Source organism: Benincasa hispida, chromosome 2 (assembly GCF_027475165.1).
Source record: "Benincasa hispida cultivar pf3 chromosome 2, pf3_genome.v1.1, whole genome shotgun sequence".
NCBI lineage: Eukaryota > Viridiplantae > Streptophyta > Magnoliopsida > Cucurbitales > Cucurbitaceae > Benincasa > Benincasa hispida.
In genome coordinates this window covers 44484302-44504067 of record NC_143479.1, presented here as the reverse complement: position 1 = coordinate 44504067, position 19766 = coordinate 44484302, and the positions used below count along the sequence as shown (strand labels likewise).

General features: G+C 33.9%; 1 protein-coding gene across 1 annotated transcript; it reads right to left on the bottom strand.

Annotated features, from left to right (window-relative positions):
* Positions 1-12109: 12109 nt before the first annotated feature.
* LOC120072073 (aluminum-activated malate transporter 2-like) lies at positions 12110-17481 on the bottom strand. Its single transcript, XM_090311077.1, is given in 8 exon segments — positions 12110-12337; positions 12340-12712; positions 13202-13348; positions 13757-13863; positions 14109-14381; positions 15418-15558; positions 16582-16651; positions 17416-17481. Coding segments are annotated over 8 exon segments (1257 nt in total). The 3' UTR covers positions 12110-12257.
* Between the last annotated feature and the right edge of the window lie 2285 nt (positions 17482-19766).

Sequence of the window (19766 nt, the reverse complement as noted above, 5' to 3'; positions counted from 1 at the left end):
ACTTTATGTCGAGACATAAGAGTGGATCAGGTTCGAGTAAATAGTCAAAATGATTTATGGTACATGAATAAGGTTGGGTACCTTATTCTGGTAACACCATTGGATGTGGCCTTCTTTGTTGTTGTTACAAAGAGTTGTAAAGTGCTACATATGATATGATCTTAATTCGTACATTTTATGACATGAGGAGTAGTGGAGTCCTATGCAATAAGTTTGCATAAGATCGGACCAAGAAATAAGTCACTCTTACTTTATAATGCTATTTACTGTTTAAGACTGACTATTTCACCTAGATGACCTAGGTAACTCGATCTTAATCCTGAATTAACTATGAACTCCTGTTAATTGGATATTGCCCTTAGATTTGCATAGGTGAGGGTTGGCTCAACAGGCTCAATAAGACTCCCATTTCAGGGGTAAGACCGAATAGATAGCTGGGGACATAGGGTGCAATATGGAGTTCATTTCTACCCCATTTAGGGATAAGAGAAAGGTTGTTCTCTCAAGTATTGAATCCAGGTCTTGAATAAGGGGTCTCACTCTCTCACTGGGCTGAGAGAGTTTGGTTTAGTGATTGGATCACAAACCAATTGTTCATTAGAGGATCAGTAGGGACTTGAAGATTAAGATGTAATCTCGAGAGTAAAATAGATATTTGACCCAGCTGTTATTACGAATAACCTGTGAAGGGCCGACTTACTGATTATGGTTAAATCATGTAAACATAATATATCTACAGTGAGGAGAGTGCAACTATGGGCTTTAGTGGAGTGACCCATTAGTTAACGAATGAGGATTAATATGGTCTAATGAGTTTAGCCAATTAATCTCGGATTGTTGGAGCCCATGATCTGTAGGTCCGCGTGGTCACCTACTAGCTCGTAATGGATTAGCTCTAAAATAGTGTGATAAGTTAATTTGAAATGTTCAAATTAGAATTAAGGGAATTAGTAATTATATGAGATATAATTATGTATTTAACTTGAGAATTAAATGGAATAGGAGAATTTATATATTTAAATATGGTTTAAATATATAAATATGGATATGTGTAAAAATTAATTTAATATTTGATATTAAATTAATTAGTTTTATTTAAAAATTAATTTATGAAATTAATTTCATTTTTTCAAATTTTAAAATCAAAATGGATTTTGGAATTCATTTTTGATTTTATAATAAAATTGAAAAATTAGAAAATAAAACACAAAATGGAAAAATTTTGTTTTCCATTATTCATCACCTAAGTTGCTCACACAAATAGCATCTTCTTTGCCTTATCTTCTCCTAGCATGAGCTGTAACTCATGCAACTCTCTTCTTTGCATATTGATCTACAATATAATGAAGAGATTGGAGTGAATATTGGGCATGCAATCTGTAGAGAATTTTAGAGAAAATTCAGGTTGACGAAAGGATTCTTCACCAAGATTGTTGCGGTGAGCTTTTCTTCTTCATCCCTTGATTCAAGCTTGTTTTGAGTCCCACAACTGGTGGTCTGCAATCAGATTCGAAGAAGATAGCAGCTAGAGAAGGAGCTTTGAAGAAGTTCTACAAGAAGTATGTCTTGAAACTCACTTATTTTCTACAAGAGCATGCTTTATATTTTTCCAAAATTAGAGAATTAGAGTGTTTAGATGATCATTATGCTTCCACTATTACTAACACAATCCTACATCGAGCATATAAGCATGAAAACTATCTAGAAGCTCTTGCAACTAATGCTATAATTGGTCTCCCTTTTTTATCGAGCTCTCTTGGAATTATTTGTGGAGATTGTCTATCTGATAAACAAACTTATGTCTCTTACAAACAATAAGGTCACTCTAGCTCTTCCCAAGTTTTGGAACTTTTTCATATGGATTTGATGGGACCCATGAATTTCCAGAGTTTAGGAGGCAAGCGATATGTTCTAGTTGTTGATGAGTACTCCAAATACACCTAGGTGCGTTTTATTCCTGAAAAATCAGATATTTTTCCTGTTTTTCATGCTCTCTATCTTCAACTAGAACATGAGAAAGACCTAAATATGATAGGCATTGATCATGGTAGGGAGTTTAAAAACTCTCAATTCCCTGATCTTTGTCAGTCTGTTGAGATTCATCATGAATTGTCTGCTCATATTACATCACAACAAAATGGAATTGTGGAAGGGAAAAAATAACTCTTCAGGAGATGGCTCGTGCGATGATACATGTAAAGCATCTAACATTTCACTTCTGGGCAGAAGCTCTAAACACAACATGTCATATACATAACAAAGTGGTCTTACGACCAGGAACTTCAAGCACTATATATGAAATATGGAGATGTAGAAAACCTAATGTGAAATATTTTCATGTCTTTAGAAGTGTCTGTTACATTCTTGTTGATAGAGAAGCTAGAAGAAAATGGGATTCCAAGTCTGATGAAGGGATATTTCTTGTATTCTTCAAACATTCAAGCTTATCGTGTCTATAACAAATGAACTCATACTATAATTGAGTCTATTAACATTGTAATTGATGATGATGTTACTTCTCCTGATTTTTCTCTTATTGAAGTACAAGATCTCAATATCGCTTCAGTTGTTAATACTAATGTGTCTAACATCTCATTTGACATGTTGATAGACATGAATTTTGAAAATCTTGTGGAGATTAACCAGAATACCAATAAGCAGACAGATGCAAGGAACAAGAAACTTCCAGTAAGGTTTGTAAAAATCATCCCCCAAGTAACATTATTGGGGACTTAGAAGATGGAGTGACAAACAGAAGAAAGGATAAGATTAATTACCTTGACATGATCAATAATATTTGTTTCACTTTTCCAATTGAACAAAAAAAATTTAAATAAGCTCTTCAAGATGAATGTTGAGTAAATGCAATACAAAAGGAACTTGGGCAATTCATGAGAAATGATGTCTGGACTCTTATTCCCAAGTCTGATTCTGTGAATGTTATCAGCACAAAGTGGATCTTAAAAAATATGATTGGTGATAATGGAAATGTGATCATAAATAAATCAAGATTAGTCACCCAAGGATATACTCAAGTTGAAGGTGTGAATTTTGGTGAAACCTTTGCTTCTGTTGCAAGATTAGAAGCTATCAGACTCTTGCTCGGCATTGTTTGTCTTTTGAAATTTAAATAACAACAGATGGATGTGAAAAGTGCCTTTTTGAATGGAATTCTAAACGAAGTGTATGTTGCTCAACCCAAAGTATTTGTGGATCTTTCTCATCCTGAGCATGTGTATAAACTCAACAAGGCCCTATATGGCCTCAAACAAGTTCCAGGACATGGTACGAGCATCTAACCCAATTTATTTTCAATAATGGGTACAGGCGAGGGGGAGTTGATAAAACTTTCTGTAAGGTGATCTAGTGAAAAGTTTGTGATTGTACAAATTTATGTTGATGACATTATTTTCAGAGGAACGTCTCAGAAGATAGTTGAGCTCTTTGTGAAATAGATACAGGATGAATTTGAAATGAGTATGGTAGGAGAATTATCCTATTTTCTGGGTTTCAAATAAAGCAACTGAATGAGGGAGTCTTTATCTCTCAAACTCAATATGCCAATAATTTAGTGAAGAAATTTGGCCTTAAGGGTGCTTGTGCTAAAAGATTTCATGTGTCGACTCATGTAAAAATGACAAAAGACTTCAGTGGAACTAATGTAGATGAGAGACTCTATAGGAGCATCATTGGATGTTTTCTTTATTTGACTGCCAACAGACCTAATATGGCCTTTGCTATTTACTCAGTGCAAAAAGGATCATCAATTACATAAATGAGACTAGCGATTATGGCTTATTGTATAACCTTGATACCAGTAGCTCTTTAGTTGGCTACTGTGATATTGATTGGGTAGGTAGCTGAGAGGATAGAAAATTACATCTGGAGGTTGTTTTTTCTTAGGGAACAATATGATTTTGTGGTTCAGCAAGAAACAAAATTGTGTTTTCTTGTCTACGATTAAAGTAGAATATGTTGTTGTTGGGAGTAGTTGTACACAATTACTTTGGATGAAACAAATGTTAATGGAGTATGATGTCTCACAAGATTTCATGACTCTTTTATCTGACAACATGAATGCGATTAATATATCCAAAAATCCAATTTAGCACAATTGTACTAAATATATAGACATCAGATATCATTTTATTTGTGACCTTGTTGAAAGCAAACATATTGTGTTAAAGCATGTTAAGACAAAAAAAATCAAATAGCTGATATCTTCACCAAGGCCCTTCATGCTAATCATTTTGAACACCTGAAAGCTACGTTGGGTCTTTGCATTTTAAAAGATTATAATTAATGCTTTCGACCAGTCTTTGTTCTTTATGGACCCAACAAGCACGAAAGGCTAAACAATTGTTTAAAAATAAAACCACATTAATTATGATTGGTACTCGAATAAGGGAGATTGAATGGTACTTTGCTTTAAATCGTCTATCAAAATCAAATTTTTCACAAAGTAAGTGTGTTTATTGTTCTCTAAAAGTCGTGGGTGGTTTCTTTTTCCAACTGTCCTGGTGTAAAGGCATGCTTCAGTTCTAGTGTCCTCTCAACCTTGTATTATATTTTCTGATGGTAAGTACAAAAATTTATGCTCATACATTTGGAAGCAAAATAGTAAGGTATAAGGAAAAAGCAAATAAAAAGCAAGCAGCCGAAGAAGATGTATGTCTTGTTGCTACAAACAAGTATAGTGTTCGTGTTCTTCGAATGTCTATTGCAATGAAAGAAGTTAGTGTTCCTCCCCCTTCGACAAAACAAAGACAATCTAGTACAAGCCAATAGGTGGAAACAAAAGGAAAAGAGAAAAACGATTTAATAGGAAAAGAAGTTGAAATATGCCCTGAAAAGAGTAAGTCACCGAATAGCATGCATAACTTTGTGATTGTATCTAGAAAACCTAAAGATGTCCCTAGTATTTCTAATCAAGATCATCTTGAAGCCAAGGTTTCTGATGAAATTTTTTTGAAAGATACTAATATTGCTTCTAATTCTATTTTGAAGACCATGCTTTCTTAGCCTATCCTTGCTAATAAAGTTGGTTCAATTTCGATGGAGTCAGAAAATATCTTATTATCTGACTCAGATGTGCATGCACTGAGTGATTTTGTTAACTAAATTGTGTCTGAAACTTTAACCTCCGTTGCATCTTTACTTATTTATAATCATTCTAAATTTTTTGCAAATACTGTTATTCAAGAAGTTGAAAATCCTTGTAATGTTGAAGAAGAGGTTAGGTTTGTCCTATGGAATTTGTTGGGAATGACCTAAATGTTGTGGAAGTTGAAGGTCATTTTGAAGGTTCTCATGAGAATAAAGATGTGAAAAGTGTTGATAGCGAAGATTCTAATGATAATGTTCCTCTATCTGAACTTTCTAAGAAAAAACCTACAGATGTCAAAAGTGTTGATAGTGTGTCATCAAAGACATCTCATTCTGAATTTGATCAAGATGGGACTGAGGATATATTTGATTCCTCTTAAGACAATGGGTTGAAAACCTCTGCTGATCTTAACAAGCCTTCTCCTAATCGGGTACTAGAGCATTTGTCAAAACTCGAGGAAAGAAAGCAACTACTCCTCTACATGTTTGTTCTGTTTCTTTAGATGGCGTATCCTTTCATACTGAAGAAAGAGCCAGCATGTGGAAATATATGTTGCAGAGAAAGATTGTTGATGAGAAGGAACTCTCTGACCGGACTCAAGAATGTTTTGATCTTGTTAATATGATTTTGCAAGCCCAGCTGAACAAAACGGTGTTGAATTTAGGCACCTTTTTATGCTCAATTAGTGCATCAATTTATTGTCATGTCTCTCCTCTAAGTTGATAATCCCAACAGTCCAGATTTCCAAAAAGTGCATGTGCATTGCCATGCGTTTATCTTCAATGCTGATTTGATTAATAAGTTTCTAAATAGGATAGTGCCAGGAGAGATTCCTGAGAAACGACCATCTTAGAGAGAGCTAGCTTTTGAGTTAATTGGTGGGGCTCGTTCGTCCAAGCCCAAGATAATTATCCACTGCAATCTTGAGCTCGAAATATGGTGTTCTTCACAAGATTAGCATATTCAACTGGTGTCCGTCTTCCCATAAGTTTGGTTTATCTATCTCCCTGGTTACTCTGTTGTTTCAGATTTGTACTTTTACTTCTCTCGATTTTGGTTCTTTTGTTATGAATCAAATTAAACATCACATTGGTTCTCAGGCTTTAAGGCTTCCCATTTTTTATCCTCAGTTGATTTGTGGGGTGTTGCTGGCTCAGAAACCATTATTGTTGTTCGCTCACAATAGTGTTCTAATTTACCATTATAGTTTTTCTATTATTATTTTCATTATTCTCTTCCAGCATATGATTTGACACAAAAGTCTCGTGAAGCTACAGTGAAAACATTATGGACAAAAATATGAAGGTGCTCTTAAATCCAAATTACATAAGATGAAGCTAACAATTTTATAATAAAAAACTATTTGTGGTGAAGTTGGTGATGAAGCTTCATGAGGTATTCAACACTTTAGAAGACAAAACTATTTTGGATTGGCAAGAAATTTTAAGGTCTTAGAGTCGTGTACTTGTTAGAGTTAGGAATTTTGTTCATCTTTGTAAGTTGAATGTAGTTTATGGATGGATGTATAATCATACTACTTGTGTTTTTTTTTTTTTTTTTAAGTTTGTTAATTGTTGTATTTTTTGAAAGTTGAGTTGTGTATAAAAATATCATATCAATTTTATTATATACATAGATATATTTTTAGTCAGCTATGTGCACAACCAATGTTTTTTTTTTTAAATAAAACAAAAATTGCAGTCATTTCGTGTCTCAAAAAAAAATTTAATGATGAGCAACCTCCTTTAATATAAATTAAGTGATTGACAATGAAGAAGATGTTATTAAAAGTACTCAATGTCATTCATGTATAATGTCAGTCAAAAATCGACAGCAAAGTTGGCTGATATGGAATGTCTTTAGTAACACCATCTTCGATGTCAACCGCTTCACAGACATCATACTCCTAAAATATTGATTTTTGACGGACATGATAACCTAATTTTGTACTAATGAAGCCTAGTTTTACTCTAAATTCTTAAATCAATAATTTAAAGAAATAAACTTGTGAAAGCACCAAAATTCATATGAAAACTAGTTAAAACCATATCCTAAAACTAGCACATTTTGCTCCCTGCCATCAGGCATTGGTCTCTTGTCTGACTAAGGTCACCTATCACTAATTACTGGGATTGGAGATTTAAGATTGTTACCAAGTATCGGGACCGACAACTTCTTTTTCTCTTATGTTCTTTTTTTCTTTTTTATCTTCTTATTTTATTCTTTTCTTATCTTTTTTCCTTTCTTTCCATTTTATCTCCATTAAATACATTTTTTTCCTTCATTGGATTTAGTTTCTTATCGATTCTTTTCTCTCAGTGACCTCCACCAGAATTTGAAGGACAACATTCACAAAAAGAGGGTACTGACTTGTAAGCCCTTGTTTCTTTTTCTCTTGTTTATATTTAGAATTAACTCAAATAAATGAGACTAGAACTTACCTAAAAAATCACTTGGATGATATGACCTAAGTAGGTTTTGTTGTTGAGTGTTGAAGTTAGTAGTTGGGGATTACTTTATAAATGCAAGTATCTTCTTATTTATTTAGTTACTTAGTAAAATTATTGATTGTTGGAGTAATTTAACATGATTGGGAAATTAGCTAATGAAGATGAGTTGTGATTGGCTAAGTTTTAGAAGAAAGGAAAAAAAGAAAACTTAGTAGGTGCAACAAGTTAGTCCTCGGTGAGGAGAAGGAGGAGTGCTAAAGTTGGAAATTATTTTTAAATTAATATCCTAAATTTTAAAATTCATTTAACTTGATAAACATGGTTAAAGATGGAAAAGATAAGGAACAGTGAGAAAAAGCCACGTGAAAGAGCAAGCAAGCAGTTGGTTGTTTCAAATATATTGGATGAAGAAAAGGTAGAATTTGCCTACACATGAAGGGTATTTTTGAAATGTTAGTTCTTCCAATTTACTCATGTCATTTTCATAGTTTATGAATCAAATGAAAGCTGATTGAGTGTAGAAGATAATTGAGGACTACCAGATTGATTTGAGATTGGAAAGATAGAGAAAACATGAAAAAAACAGAGGTTGTCTAAAAATCGAGTGAATCGGAGCTTGCTGTTTTCAAGGGGTTTTCAAGACACTTAGAAGAAGATTTTAGTGCCCAAATTTTTTTGGTAAGCTAGTTAAAAGATCCCTCTTGAGTTTTATAAGATATATTTGAAGTTTATTTAATTAGAAATGATATTTGAAGTTTTGAAAAGTCGAGTTATAGCAGAAAATTTACTGAGCAAAGACAGTAGCCAGGCACCTCAAGCCACGCCCTGCCTTGCCCACCCACACACGCCTCGCATGCCTCACGCTCGTGCGCCCTCGTCCTCATGTCATGCTCAGTGCCCTCCAGCATGCACCCCACGCCCACCCTTGCATACCCACGGCCAGCCTCGACTGCCCACACCCACAACTAGCACCCATGCCCATTTTTGGTGTCCAATTGCTTGTTTTTTTAGCATTTTCGATGTTGGTTAGCATTTTTTAAGTTCAATTATGATTTTCCTTATATTTTGACCCTAAAATAAATAATTTTGGATTATAAAGTGATTCTTGGGCCATTTTGGATATTTTGAGAAAAATGGGCTTATGGAGCAAAATGTGAGTGGTTTATTTTTAACTATTTTTTATATAAACTATATGTTTGATCTGTGAGTGGTTTATTCCCAAGTTTTCTATATAGAATCTATATGTGGTACTATAGTATGCTATGATTTGAGTTAAAAGCTCACCTCTTTTATGAAAACCATGTTTTAAATATGTTTGATCAATGATTTATGATTATCATGAATTTCTTATGACTAGGATGTTGAAATGTGATAGAACTCTGGGTTGTTCAAGCATAGTTTTAATAATAAACCTAATAAAGAATATAGAAAGAAATGTGTGTTGCAAGGGTAGGATGTTATGATGGTTGCTGAAAATATTGTTTTACACCACAAGATGTAGTGATTGAGGGTGATGGTTTACAAACGACCCTATTGTCATTGAGTTTGATAATATAATGAGAAATGTGTGAAATTCTTTCGTGATTTGTATAACTTTATGGAAAAGGGTTTCAAAACCCTAAACCTGTACACTCTGACTGGCAGGGGATCTCCATGAGCTAGTGTGGCCAGAGAGGAATCTAAGTTTAGGGTGACAAGTTGTGTATGAATGTTTCCTATGCATTTCGCTGACTTACTTGAATTGAGCACATTTCTATTTGATTGACGAAACTTCGAGGTTGAAAGATGGCTTATCTCAGAGAAAGACTTGGCTTCGAGGCTGAAAGATGGCTTAACTCGAAGTCAGACATATCTTGTGATCTGAGGCTGAAAAAGGCTTAACTCAGAGAAGGAGAGGGAATGACAGGACTCTGCGCTAAAATATGGCTTAACTCGGAATCTGATATCTATTAGATTTGGGGCTGAAATATGGCTTAACCTAGAAGTTACAACCTTACTCTGAGGTTGAAAGATGGCTCAACCAAGAGGTCGGGTTGAAAGATGGCTTTCGGAGTCAGTTTGATATGTTGGACTTCAGGGTTGAAATATGACTTGACCTTAAAATCGTAAGAAACTCTACGTGCACACATGACATAATAGAGGGTAAAACATACAAAGATAGATTGGATGTGACAATTAGTAAGTGGCATGTGTTGCCTGACCAGTTACTATGTTGAGATGTATAGATTGTGCCACTATAAAAGTTTATATGTTTCAACGTTTAATGATTATCAAAATGTTGTTTACTGTGTTATGTGTTGATAACAGTTTCATGAATGAGTTTCATGTTTATGACATTGCTGAATAACTGTTGACATGAAGACCTATTGACGTTTTAAATTTGTTATTGATTTTCATTGATGATTTTTTAAAGAAAAAGAATATGTTCATATTAAACTACATTCATTGGGCTTTGGCTCGTGTTCTCCATGTTTTATGTCCTCTCCCCCCCCCCCCCCCCTGGTAGCGAGCAAGTTCCTGATTCAAGCTAAGTTGTTGGCTATCACACGACAAGAATCTCCTGCTACATTGTAGGTTTACATGTTTTAAAGTCCTATATAGATAGTTTACATATCACGAACCACATGTATTTGAGTTTTGGGAGTGTAAGATAAAGTAGTTGTGATGGTACAATTTAAAGGGTGTTCTTGTAGTACTTAAACTACGTTGACGGTTGTATATAGCAGGAGATAGAAAGCTATGAAATGTACTTGTGAATGTCATGATATAGAATATATCGAATGGTAAATAAATGTATTGAATGATTGTTGTGTAACGATTCATATTCAGGTACAAATTGAGTTGGTTAGTTGGATGCTAAATGTCATCAGGGGAGGTGATGTTTAGCATCTTCACATCTCTTTCTAGATTAGGTGGATAATCTAGGAGGGGATGTGACACTCATGCTCTTCAAAACTAATAGAAGTTGTTCTATTGATAGTCGGGGTTGGTTTGAGACTGTTGAAGATTTAGTTTGTTGGCCTTATAATTTTCTCTATGGCATTAGCTCTACAGATGTCTTAAATAAAGTACTAACATCAGGTTTTGACATTAAAATACTTTTCTGCAAAATACTTTCCTAATCTGGAAATATTTGGCAGATTTATATAGTCTGATATTTTCCTTTATTGTTGTGTGGCTTATTTTCTCCTATTTGGGAGAAGTTTCCTTTTCTAGAATCGTCTATAAAAGGAGTGTTCTTGTATGCTTTCAATGAGCAATTTTTTATTACGCCGATTTGGATTTTTGAGAGCAAGATGTTTGCAACCTTCAGCCGAATTGTCCTACATTGTTATCTTGCTCATTGTTTACTTTATTCCATTGTGCAAGTTCTTTTTTCGTTGAATACAAGACTTTGAAGATTATTATAGTTTAGAGGGAGTCTAAGCCCTGGCTGCCAGAGAAAGGATTCTCAACCTTAGAGGAAGCCTAAGACTCAGCTTTGGAGGAGGGAGTACTTCATCTTAGAGAGCTCCTAAGAATCAACAATGAAGGGAGTTTACTGACATTGGGAAAGATATTGTTGTCAGAGGGAGTTTCACACACTATCAAATGCCGAAGTGTTCATTGCTAATATTAACATACTTAGGGAGAACTTAAGTTTAGTTGAGAGGAAGTCTCACATCTAAGGGGAGCCTAGGTGACGTGTGAGTTAAGCTCTATGTGAGCAACTGTAGTAGTTGGGATTTTACAAATAAGTACTATGTTGTAAACTGCTTAACTCTTTAATATTAGTGGACTATCTTTCCTGGGCGTTCAGCCTCCCAGATGTAGATGTTTGTCACCGAACTGGGTTACCAACTACTATGTGTCTTTACTTGTTTTATTGTTGTTAGAATTTTTATTGTTACAACTATTGTTAGTACTTTCAGCTTAACAACCACATATTGAGTGACGAGTCATCCTAATGCTTTTTCAGAGGTTAAAACCAATATCAATTGACCGATTAAAGTATCATCCCTATAAAAAGAAATTGAATTAAAATTGTAAAATTTTTATTAGAGAATATGGTAGGCAAATTTTGTGAAAAGTTAATTTTAGAAAGTAGTAGGTATGTGATTTTTTTTATCCTTGTATAAGCTCCCAAATGGACCTAAGAAAACTCGTATCAAACTTTTTTCAATTTATAGTATGGATGACATCCAACGTAGTTGATCCAATATCGTGATCAGTAATATTTATTCTTAATAATTGCTATTATTTTTCGCATAGAAGTAGATGATAAGATCCATACCTAAATGACCATAATAGAAACATCCTTTCAATTAAAATCCAATAAAAGTTAGACATAATATTCATCCACTACTAAAATATGCTCTCAAAAAAAAAAAAAAAATAGAACATCGTATTAGAGTCCAATGAAGCCCAAACAACCAAACGAGTATTTAGTCAAAAAATTGAGATATAACCTAATAATAGTGATTTCCAAAATTGAGATATGACCTAATAATAGTGATTTCCCAATGGTTAACAAAAAGAAGCACCATTTAGGAAGACACATGTTGAGGATCTCAAACATCGAAAAGATGAAAAAACTTCACAATTTTAATTAGATACATGGATTACCTCCTCTCATCACATATTAATTTTGAGATGGAGCCATGTTTATCTAATAATCACTATAAATTTTCAGCCCTCTTATTTGAAAATGCTTCAAAGCATTAACAAGGAGTTTCTTCATCAATGGTAATAACATGATGAGCTAAAAGAATAGTAGTTCCATGGCATGGCTGCAATGACCTTCATCTTGCAAATCATTTTGTTGCTGTGGTGCTACACCTGATTGTACTTCCACAGCCTTGAAACCTGCCATTGAAGCTAACTTTTGAACGGAATCCACAATCTTCTCTATACAACAAATTGTGTCAAATAGAAGTGATGTCAATGAAATAACATGAACAATCTCCATAGCATTATTCACTTCTTCAAATCTCCATTCTTCCAAATGGGACTTGAGGTTCTCAGCTGCAATCTTTGCTTTTTCTATGTGGGCTTTGGCTGTTAGTGGAGGAACCATTTTTCTTAGTGCTAATGATAATTCTCTTAACCCACGACTTGATTCACTGCATATCTTCCTACATTCCTCTTGGAATTGACCATGGACTTGTGATGGCATCTACAAAATAAAAGATCATCATCAGCATATATATGTACTCTTAACCAAATGTGAAAAGTATTTTTTTTTCTTACAACGTCTCTTAGCCAAAGTTTTTATCTTTCTTAAGTAACATTTATATTTTTGACTAAATTTCTGGAAATTTTTTTTTAAAACTACTTCGCATTTAATAAATAGATATTTAGTCTTGTATCTTTTGCTTCCAAAATTAAGCAATTTATAATTTGTTTCGAGATCTACTTTCTAACTGTGTTTTGAAAACTTTTGGAAAGTTTTAAAAACTAGTTTTTTTTTAAAAAAAATAAAATTTACTTAAAATTAATGTTATCAACTAATCATTTTATGATAAAGTAAGCATAGTGAAGTTGGTAGATTAACTATATGCAAAATTGAAATTGGCTTTGGGATCTATTATAAGCTTTTAAAAGATGTAGAAGTAATTCGATACAATTCTAGAAGTTGTAGATGAAAATTTACATGAAATCTTACTTGAAATTGGTTAGCTTTGAGGCATCCGTTAAGAACTTCAAGGCGATAGGCACACTCCCTGTTTAAGCTTCCAATTACCAAATATTGCTTCCAAGGATGACGATATCTAAATTTGCCATGACGAGGCTCCCATCTTGCAAGGTTAGTCTGCCCAAACATGTGCAACATTTAGCTCAACATTTTCTCAAGTGAGAGAAGTTAGAAGTTAGAACTGTAATTACACATAACCTTTTTTTTCGTTTTTTATTTCGACTTTTCTGTTTACTTCTTTTTTGTTTTGGAAAATGATGGTATTAATTTGTCCTTTAATCCCGTTTTTAAGAACAACACTATATCATCTTGATTCCATACCAAATAAATAGTTACTAAACACAGTTTCTATTACCTTTATTTTAGTTTTTCTTTTTAAAAACCATAATAAACAAGAAACCATTGTCATGAAACATGAACTAAAAGAAAAAAAAAGAAGAAAAAAGAAAGAACGAAATAAATGAATTAGACAATTATCAAACAAGCCCTAAAAGATATCTAACTTGATCGAGCTCGAATACTCACTAACGATTCTTCATTTGATTTTGAATTTAGAATAGTTCTATATTTTTGCATGTCGGTCTTGGAAACCTCTCCTTCTTTTGATAATCCAAAATATTCAACTCCAAAGCCTGCCAACGATAATTTACACATACAATCATCAATCAAGTCAAAAAAAAAAAAAAAAAAAACTAAAGGAGATTAATTATCATAAAAAACCAACAAATTATGACTAAATTATCGAACACAAATTAGACAATATTTTTAAATGTTTGATAACTATTTAATTTGAAAAAAATTCTTGAAAAAGTAGATAATAACCGAAAAAATAAATTTAAAAAAACAAACAAAAAAGTGAATCAACAATCGTACATACCTTCAAAGAAAATGGCAAGAGATTGAATGTTGGTGGCGACCAAATAATGAAGATCAGTGCCAGCCCAAACAGGTCGCACAAAAATACAAACAATGACAGTGAAACAACAACCAATGAGAATAGTTAGAATCCTACTAATTGCAAGCTTTGCAATTTCATCGTCTCTATATCCTGATAGTGATACCATACAGAATGTCAATATGAATATCAGCAGCCCATAATCGTATCTTGCCTTTATCTTTGGGAAGAATCGTATGAATGTTGATATTCCACCTGCCATATTTCATTTAAATACAAAAGAAAAAAAATATTAAATGACACGTAGTAATGAGATTTCAAACATTTGATCTTTTCATCAAAGATATAATGTCTTAATCAATTAAACTAATATGTTCAAGTTAGAGAGAATGAGTTCAATTCATGGTGGCTACCTACATAGGATTTAATAATATGTAGGGGTGAGTATTTAATCTTTTGATATTTTGTTCAAGAATAAATTAATCTCTTTAACTAAATTTGAATTTTAATGACGACGAGTTGATTGATATAGTTAAATCACTATTAAACTTAAATAAAACAAACATACAAACAAAGTTGTTAGTTAAGACATGTGCATGATTTATTTATTATTTTTCAAATACATTATTAAATCATTTCCCTTGGCTTAGATATATATTAAATTTGTAAAGTAAGCATAATTAAATGGTAATTGGTATGTACTATTTTCTCTAAATTTTAAATTTTGATGCCCCCATTTTATTGTATTAAAAGAAAAATGTATTGATTTGATTTATAATATAATACTCACACAAAAGATGAATCAAGATAAAACTCATCTCCAAAATTAGAAAAATACTCTCAAATTTTTTTTAACACTAAAAATTGTTAAACTCCATCAAATATCGTAGTCAATTATGTAGACTTCGACTAATCTCATGAAATAACAATATGATTGTATCATTCCTTGGTTGTACACATTTTAGGTTGGTGAGCACTTAGATATTTGAGTGTACTATTCCTCAAAAATAATTATTTTACTTTTTCACGTGTGTTGCAAAGTGGCCTTCTCGACAACACAAATAATTCTTTTTCAACATATTTTCAACGAAGCCACATTATTGGAATTCAATCCAGTAAAATTAGCTTTGCAAAGTTTGTTTTTGTATAGTAATTACCCAAATTAGAGATAATCATATACATAATTAGATTACCATAAATTTTTTATGTCCTGTTAATTTTTTATGTTATGTTTTTTCTCATTTTTCATTGGCAAGAAACATTTGAGGATGGACAATAACTAAAAATTTACCTAGGACGAACACAAACAAGCCAAGCATTATTGGTCGGCCAGTCTCTCCACCCAAGCTTGCCAAATAATGAGCTCCAAACCCTAGGGCCCCAGCTAAAAACGTTGCCATAACTCTATTTAAACCTCGCCCTAGCGTCGCTCCTGCTCAAAACATGTCACGAGCATTAAGAATATGAATAGAATATAAAATTTATCATAATCTATCCATTCGAGATTTTAGGTCTAATGATAGTTTATTAACAATATTAAAATTGGAGGGACATGGTCTGTTAATATGTCTCAGGAAGTGAATTAAGTAGCACAAAGGCTTCATTATCTACCCAAATAGTGTCACCTTGAGTTCTAAATTATGTTGTAATCTTCTTAAACCCATCAAGGTTCTCGATCAAAGTCTTAGATGAATTCATCTTGAATGTAAAGAATCTCTCCCTTAAGAATAATTTATTAGGGGGATCCTTAGATTCATAGAGTTCATTTAACTTTGTCCACATCTTAAAAGTAGTGTCTTAACTAATCACTTGTCGAAATACACTGTCTAAGAGATTCAAAACAAGTGTTCCATGTACAATCAACTCCATATTTTCTCCGTCATCTTCTGTCACAGTAGTAGGGAGCTTAGAGGGATCTTTTAGGGTTTTATGAGCTTTCTATTGCCCCAGTACGGCTCTGATTTTGGCCTTTCAAAAGTTGAAATCTCCTTTCCTATCAAATTTTTCTATGTCATACTTACAACTGCCATTTTCTTGCCTTCTTTTTTGCTTCAAAAGGCTCCAAGATTGTCTTTTTTTAAAGTTCTTGAAAATCTTTCTTTGTTCTTGTAGGCTCTAATACCACTTTGTTAGGCTTTTTCCACAATCACCGAGGCCCAAACTAAAAGAAAGACCTAAGGTTGAACAAATGGTTGGAGAAATGGTCACGTTGTTGATGATCCTTCTACACACATTGAAGGTCTAATCTAATCACAACTATTCATCACTTGCATACCTCATTTCAACCCAAAAAGAAGAGGGGAAAAAAATTCACTCGAGTTTTCTCTCTGTTTTGCAGTCGTGAAAGAAAAGAAGATAAGAAGCAGTTCAAACGGTCAAAAGAAGAAGATGATTTGTAGATGTAAACTGAGCATGCAAAGATGGAAAAAAAGAAGAGGAACACAAGAGATTTTACGTGGTTTAGCAACAAGGCCTACATCCACGAAAGGGGCTTTATTCTTAGATTCTTGAAGGATTTTCAAGGGCTTACAGAAACAGATAAGAACATTCTACCTCAATTTCTAACTTAGATCCCCTATATATAGGGTTTTACAAGTTTAATTATGGGTGTATTTGTAAGATAAATGTTTGATTTCACTAAAGTATTTTCTGCTTTACATGAATTGTTTTGTTAGATGATTTATCAAATATTAAAGTTGTCTTGTCTATTTTTTTGGGAATTCCATCTGTTGCCTATCTGTGTGAAAGCTGGGGATGCAAGGCAAAAAAATATATGAAATTCAATCAGTTTTGGGTCTTGAATGTGTTAGAAAAAACGTGGAGGACAAATATGAAAAATGAGAGATATGTTTTCCACTCAACTAAGTATGCCTTTATATAGGCTTACAAACATAACCATAGGAATGCCAATGGTTAAAAAAATCTCATCACTCACATAATTCCTATAACTTAAAAATGTCATCAAATGCTCATAACTCCTATAACTTAAAAATCACTATTGGTTACAAAAAACTAAAAGTTACAAAATCCAAAAGTCACACTAAATGCCACAAATAAAGTTTAATAATGATAAACGTTTCAACACCCCCCCCCCCCCCCCCCAATTTAAACTTGATTTGTTACACCAAGTAAACTCCTCATTTTGATAAAAGTCTCCAACTTGAGGGGCTTTATGAAAATTTCTGCCACTTGGTCTTATGACTTATTTGAGTTCCTCTTCTTTCTTCGTAATGCAATCCCGAATGTAGTGAAATCAGGTATCAATGTGCTTATCCCTCCCATGAAATACCGGATTATTTTTTGCTAAGGCAATGGCCAATTTGTTGTCAACAAAAATCTCCATTGGACCTTCCATTTGAAACTTCAACTCCTTCACTAAGTTTCTTAGCTAAATTGCATAACATACACATGAAGTTGTTGCGATGTACTCTGCCTCGCATGTTGATAATGTGACTATGGGTTGCTTTTTTGACATCCATGTGAACGCCGTTTCACCAATAAAAAACACAAACCCAGTAGTGCTCTTTCAATCATCCAAATCACTACTCCAATCACTATCACAATAACCAACAATATCAAAATTGCTAGAAGAGACATATGAAAGACCAAACCCAATCATCCCTTTGATGTAGCGAAGTATCCTTTTTGTCATTTTGCAATGTGTTGCTATCGGTTCCTCCATAAATCGACTAATAATTCCAACCGAATAAAGAATATCTGGTCTTGTACATGTCAAGTATCTCAAACTTTCAACCAAGCTTTTGAAATATGTAGAATTTACCTTCTCTCCTTCATCTTGCTTGGTGATTTTGACTCCACATTCCATCGGTGTTCCAAATGGATTAGCATCATTCATATTTAACTTCTTGAGCACTTCTTTAGCATAGCCCTCTTGGGATATAAAAATCCCATCTTCACCTTGTTTGACCTCGATCCCAAGATAGTAACTCATGAGACCAATGTTCGTCATTTCAAACTCCTTTGCCATGTCTCTTTTGAACTCATCAAACATGCTAGGATTTTTTCTAGTAAATACTAAATCATCAACATATAAACAAATGATTAGTATGCTTTCACCTTGCATTTTGATGTAGAAGGCATGCTCATAAGGACACTTCATATACATCTTCTCTTGAAAGTACTTGTCAATCTTCGAATTTTATGCTCTTGGTGCTTGCTTTAAACCATAAAGTGCCTTCTTCAATCGAAGCACTTTATTTTCTTCAACCTTGACTTCATAACCCAATGGTTGTTCCACATAGACCTCTTCCTCAAGAATTCCGTTCAAGAATGCTGATTTGACATCCATTTGATGTATCTTCCAATGATTATGGGCTGCCAAAGCAATAATCAAACGAATAGTTTCAAGGTGAACAACAGGGGCAAATACCTCATCATAGTCGATGCCATGTCGTTGGCTATACCCTTTCACCACTAGTCTCGCCTTGTGCCTCTCAACATCACCATTGACTTTTCTCTTTGTCTTGTATACCCACTTCACTCTGATCAGTTTGTGCCCTTTTGGAAGCTTGGTCAACTCCCATGTGTCATTTTTCTCTATCGCTCGAATTTCTTCATCCATTGCATCCTTCCATTTCTTGCTTGCAATGGCTTCTTGGAAACTAATAGGCTCACTATCACCAAAAAGACAATAGAGAATTATGTCATTTTGATTTTCATTTACCTCATTAAGTTTCCGTAGACTTCGAGTTCCTCTTGGGCCAATTTCGTTCTCTGAATCGCTGGATGAACCTTCAGATGATGATCGATCGGTCGAATGAGGTGGCACTGGAATGGGCAAACCTTCACCCACTTCATCCCTGGTCGGCTCATTTTCATCGTCTTCTTCAAAATATGGAAGGAAATCATTCTCCTCATCTTGTATATTCCAATCCCAAGAGGCTTTCTCATCAAAAACAACATCATAACTAATAATTACCTTCTCTTTCAAAGGACTGTAAAGACGATAACCCTTTGAACTTGCATCATAGCCGATGAAGATGAGTTTCTAGCTTCGATCATCGAGCTTGGTCCTTTTTTCTTTTGACACATGAGCATATACAATACTCTCAAACACCTTGAAGTGACCAATCCCAGAATTTCTTCCGTTCCATGCTTCTTGAGGCGTCTTGTCAAGCACACTTTTGGTTGGTGCTCGATTTGTCAAATAAACTGCACAAGCTACGGCCTCCGCCCAAAATTCCCTCGGCATCTTCTTTGTATTTAGCATGCTTCTTGCCATATTCAAGATTGTCCGATTCTTCCTCTCCACCACGCCATTTTGTTGCGGTGTCCTTGGGACTGTTAACGGACGTCGGATGCCTTTTTCATCACAAAATTGTTTGAACTCATTTGATGTGAATTCACCACCTCGATCAGTTCTCATGGCCTTGATTGTAAGGTTTCTTTCATTCTCCACATGTGCCTTAAATCTTTTGAAGATTTCAAATACTTCTGATTTTTCCTTCAAAAAGTACACCCATGTTTTTCTAGAAAAATCATCAATAAAGAGAAGGAAATATTTACTTTTACCATGAGACTCTGATTTGATCATTCCACACACATCGGCATGGATGAGTTCTAAAGGCTTCTTTGTTCTTGTCATAGACTCCTTCGGACTACTTCGATGATGTTTGCCAA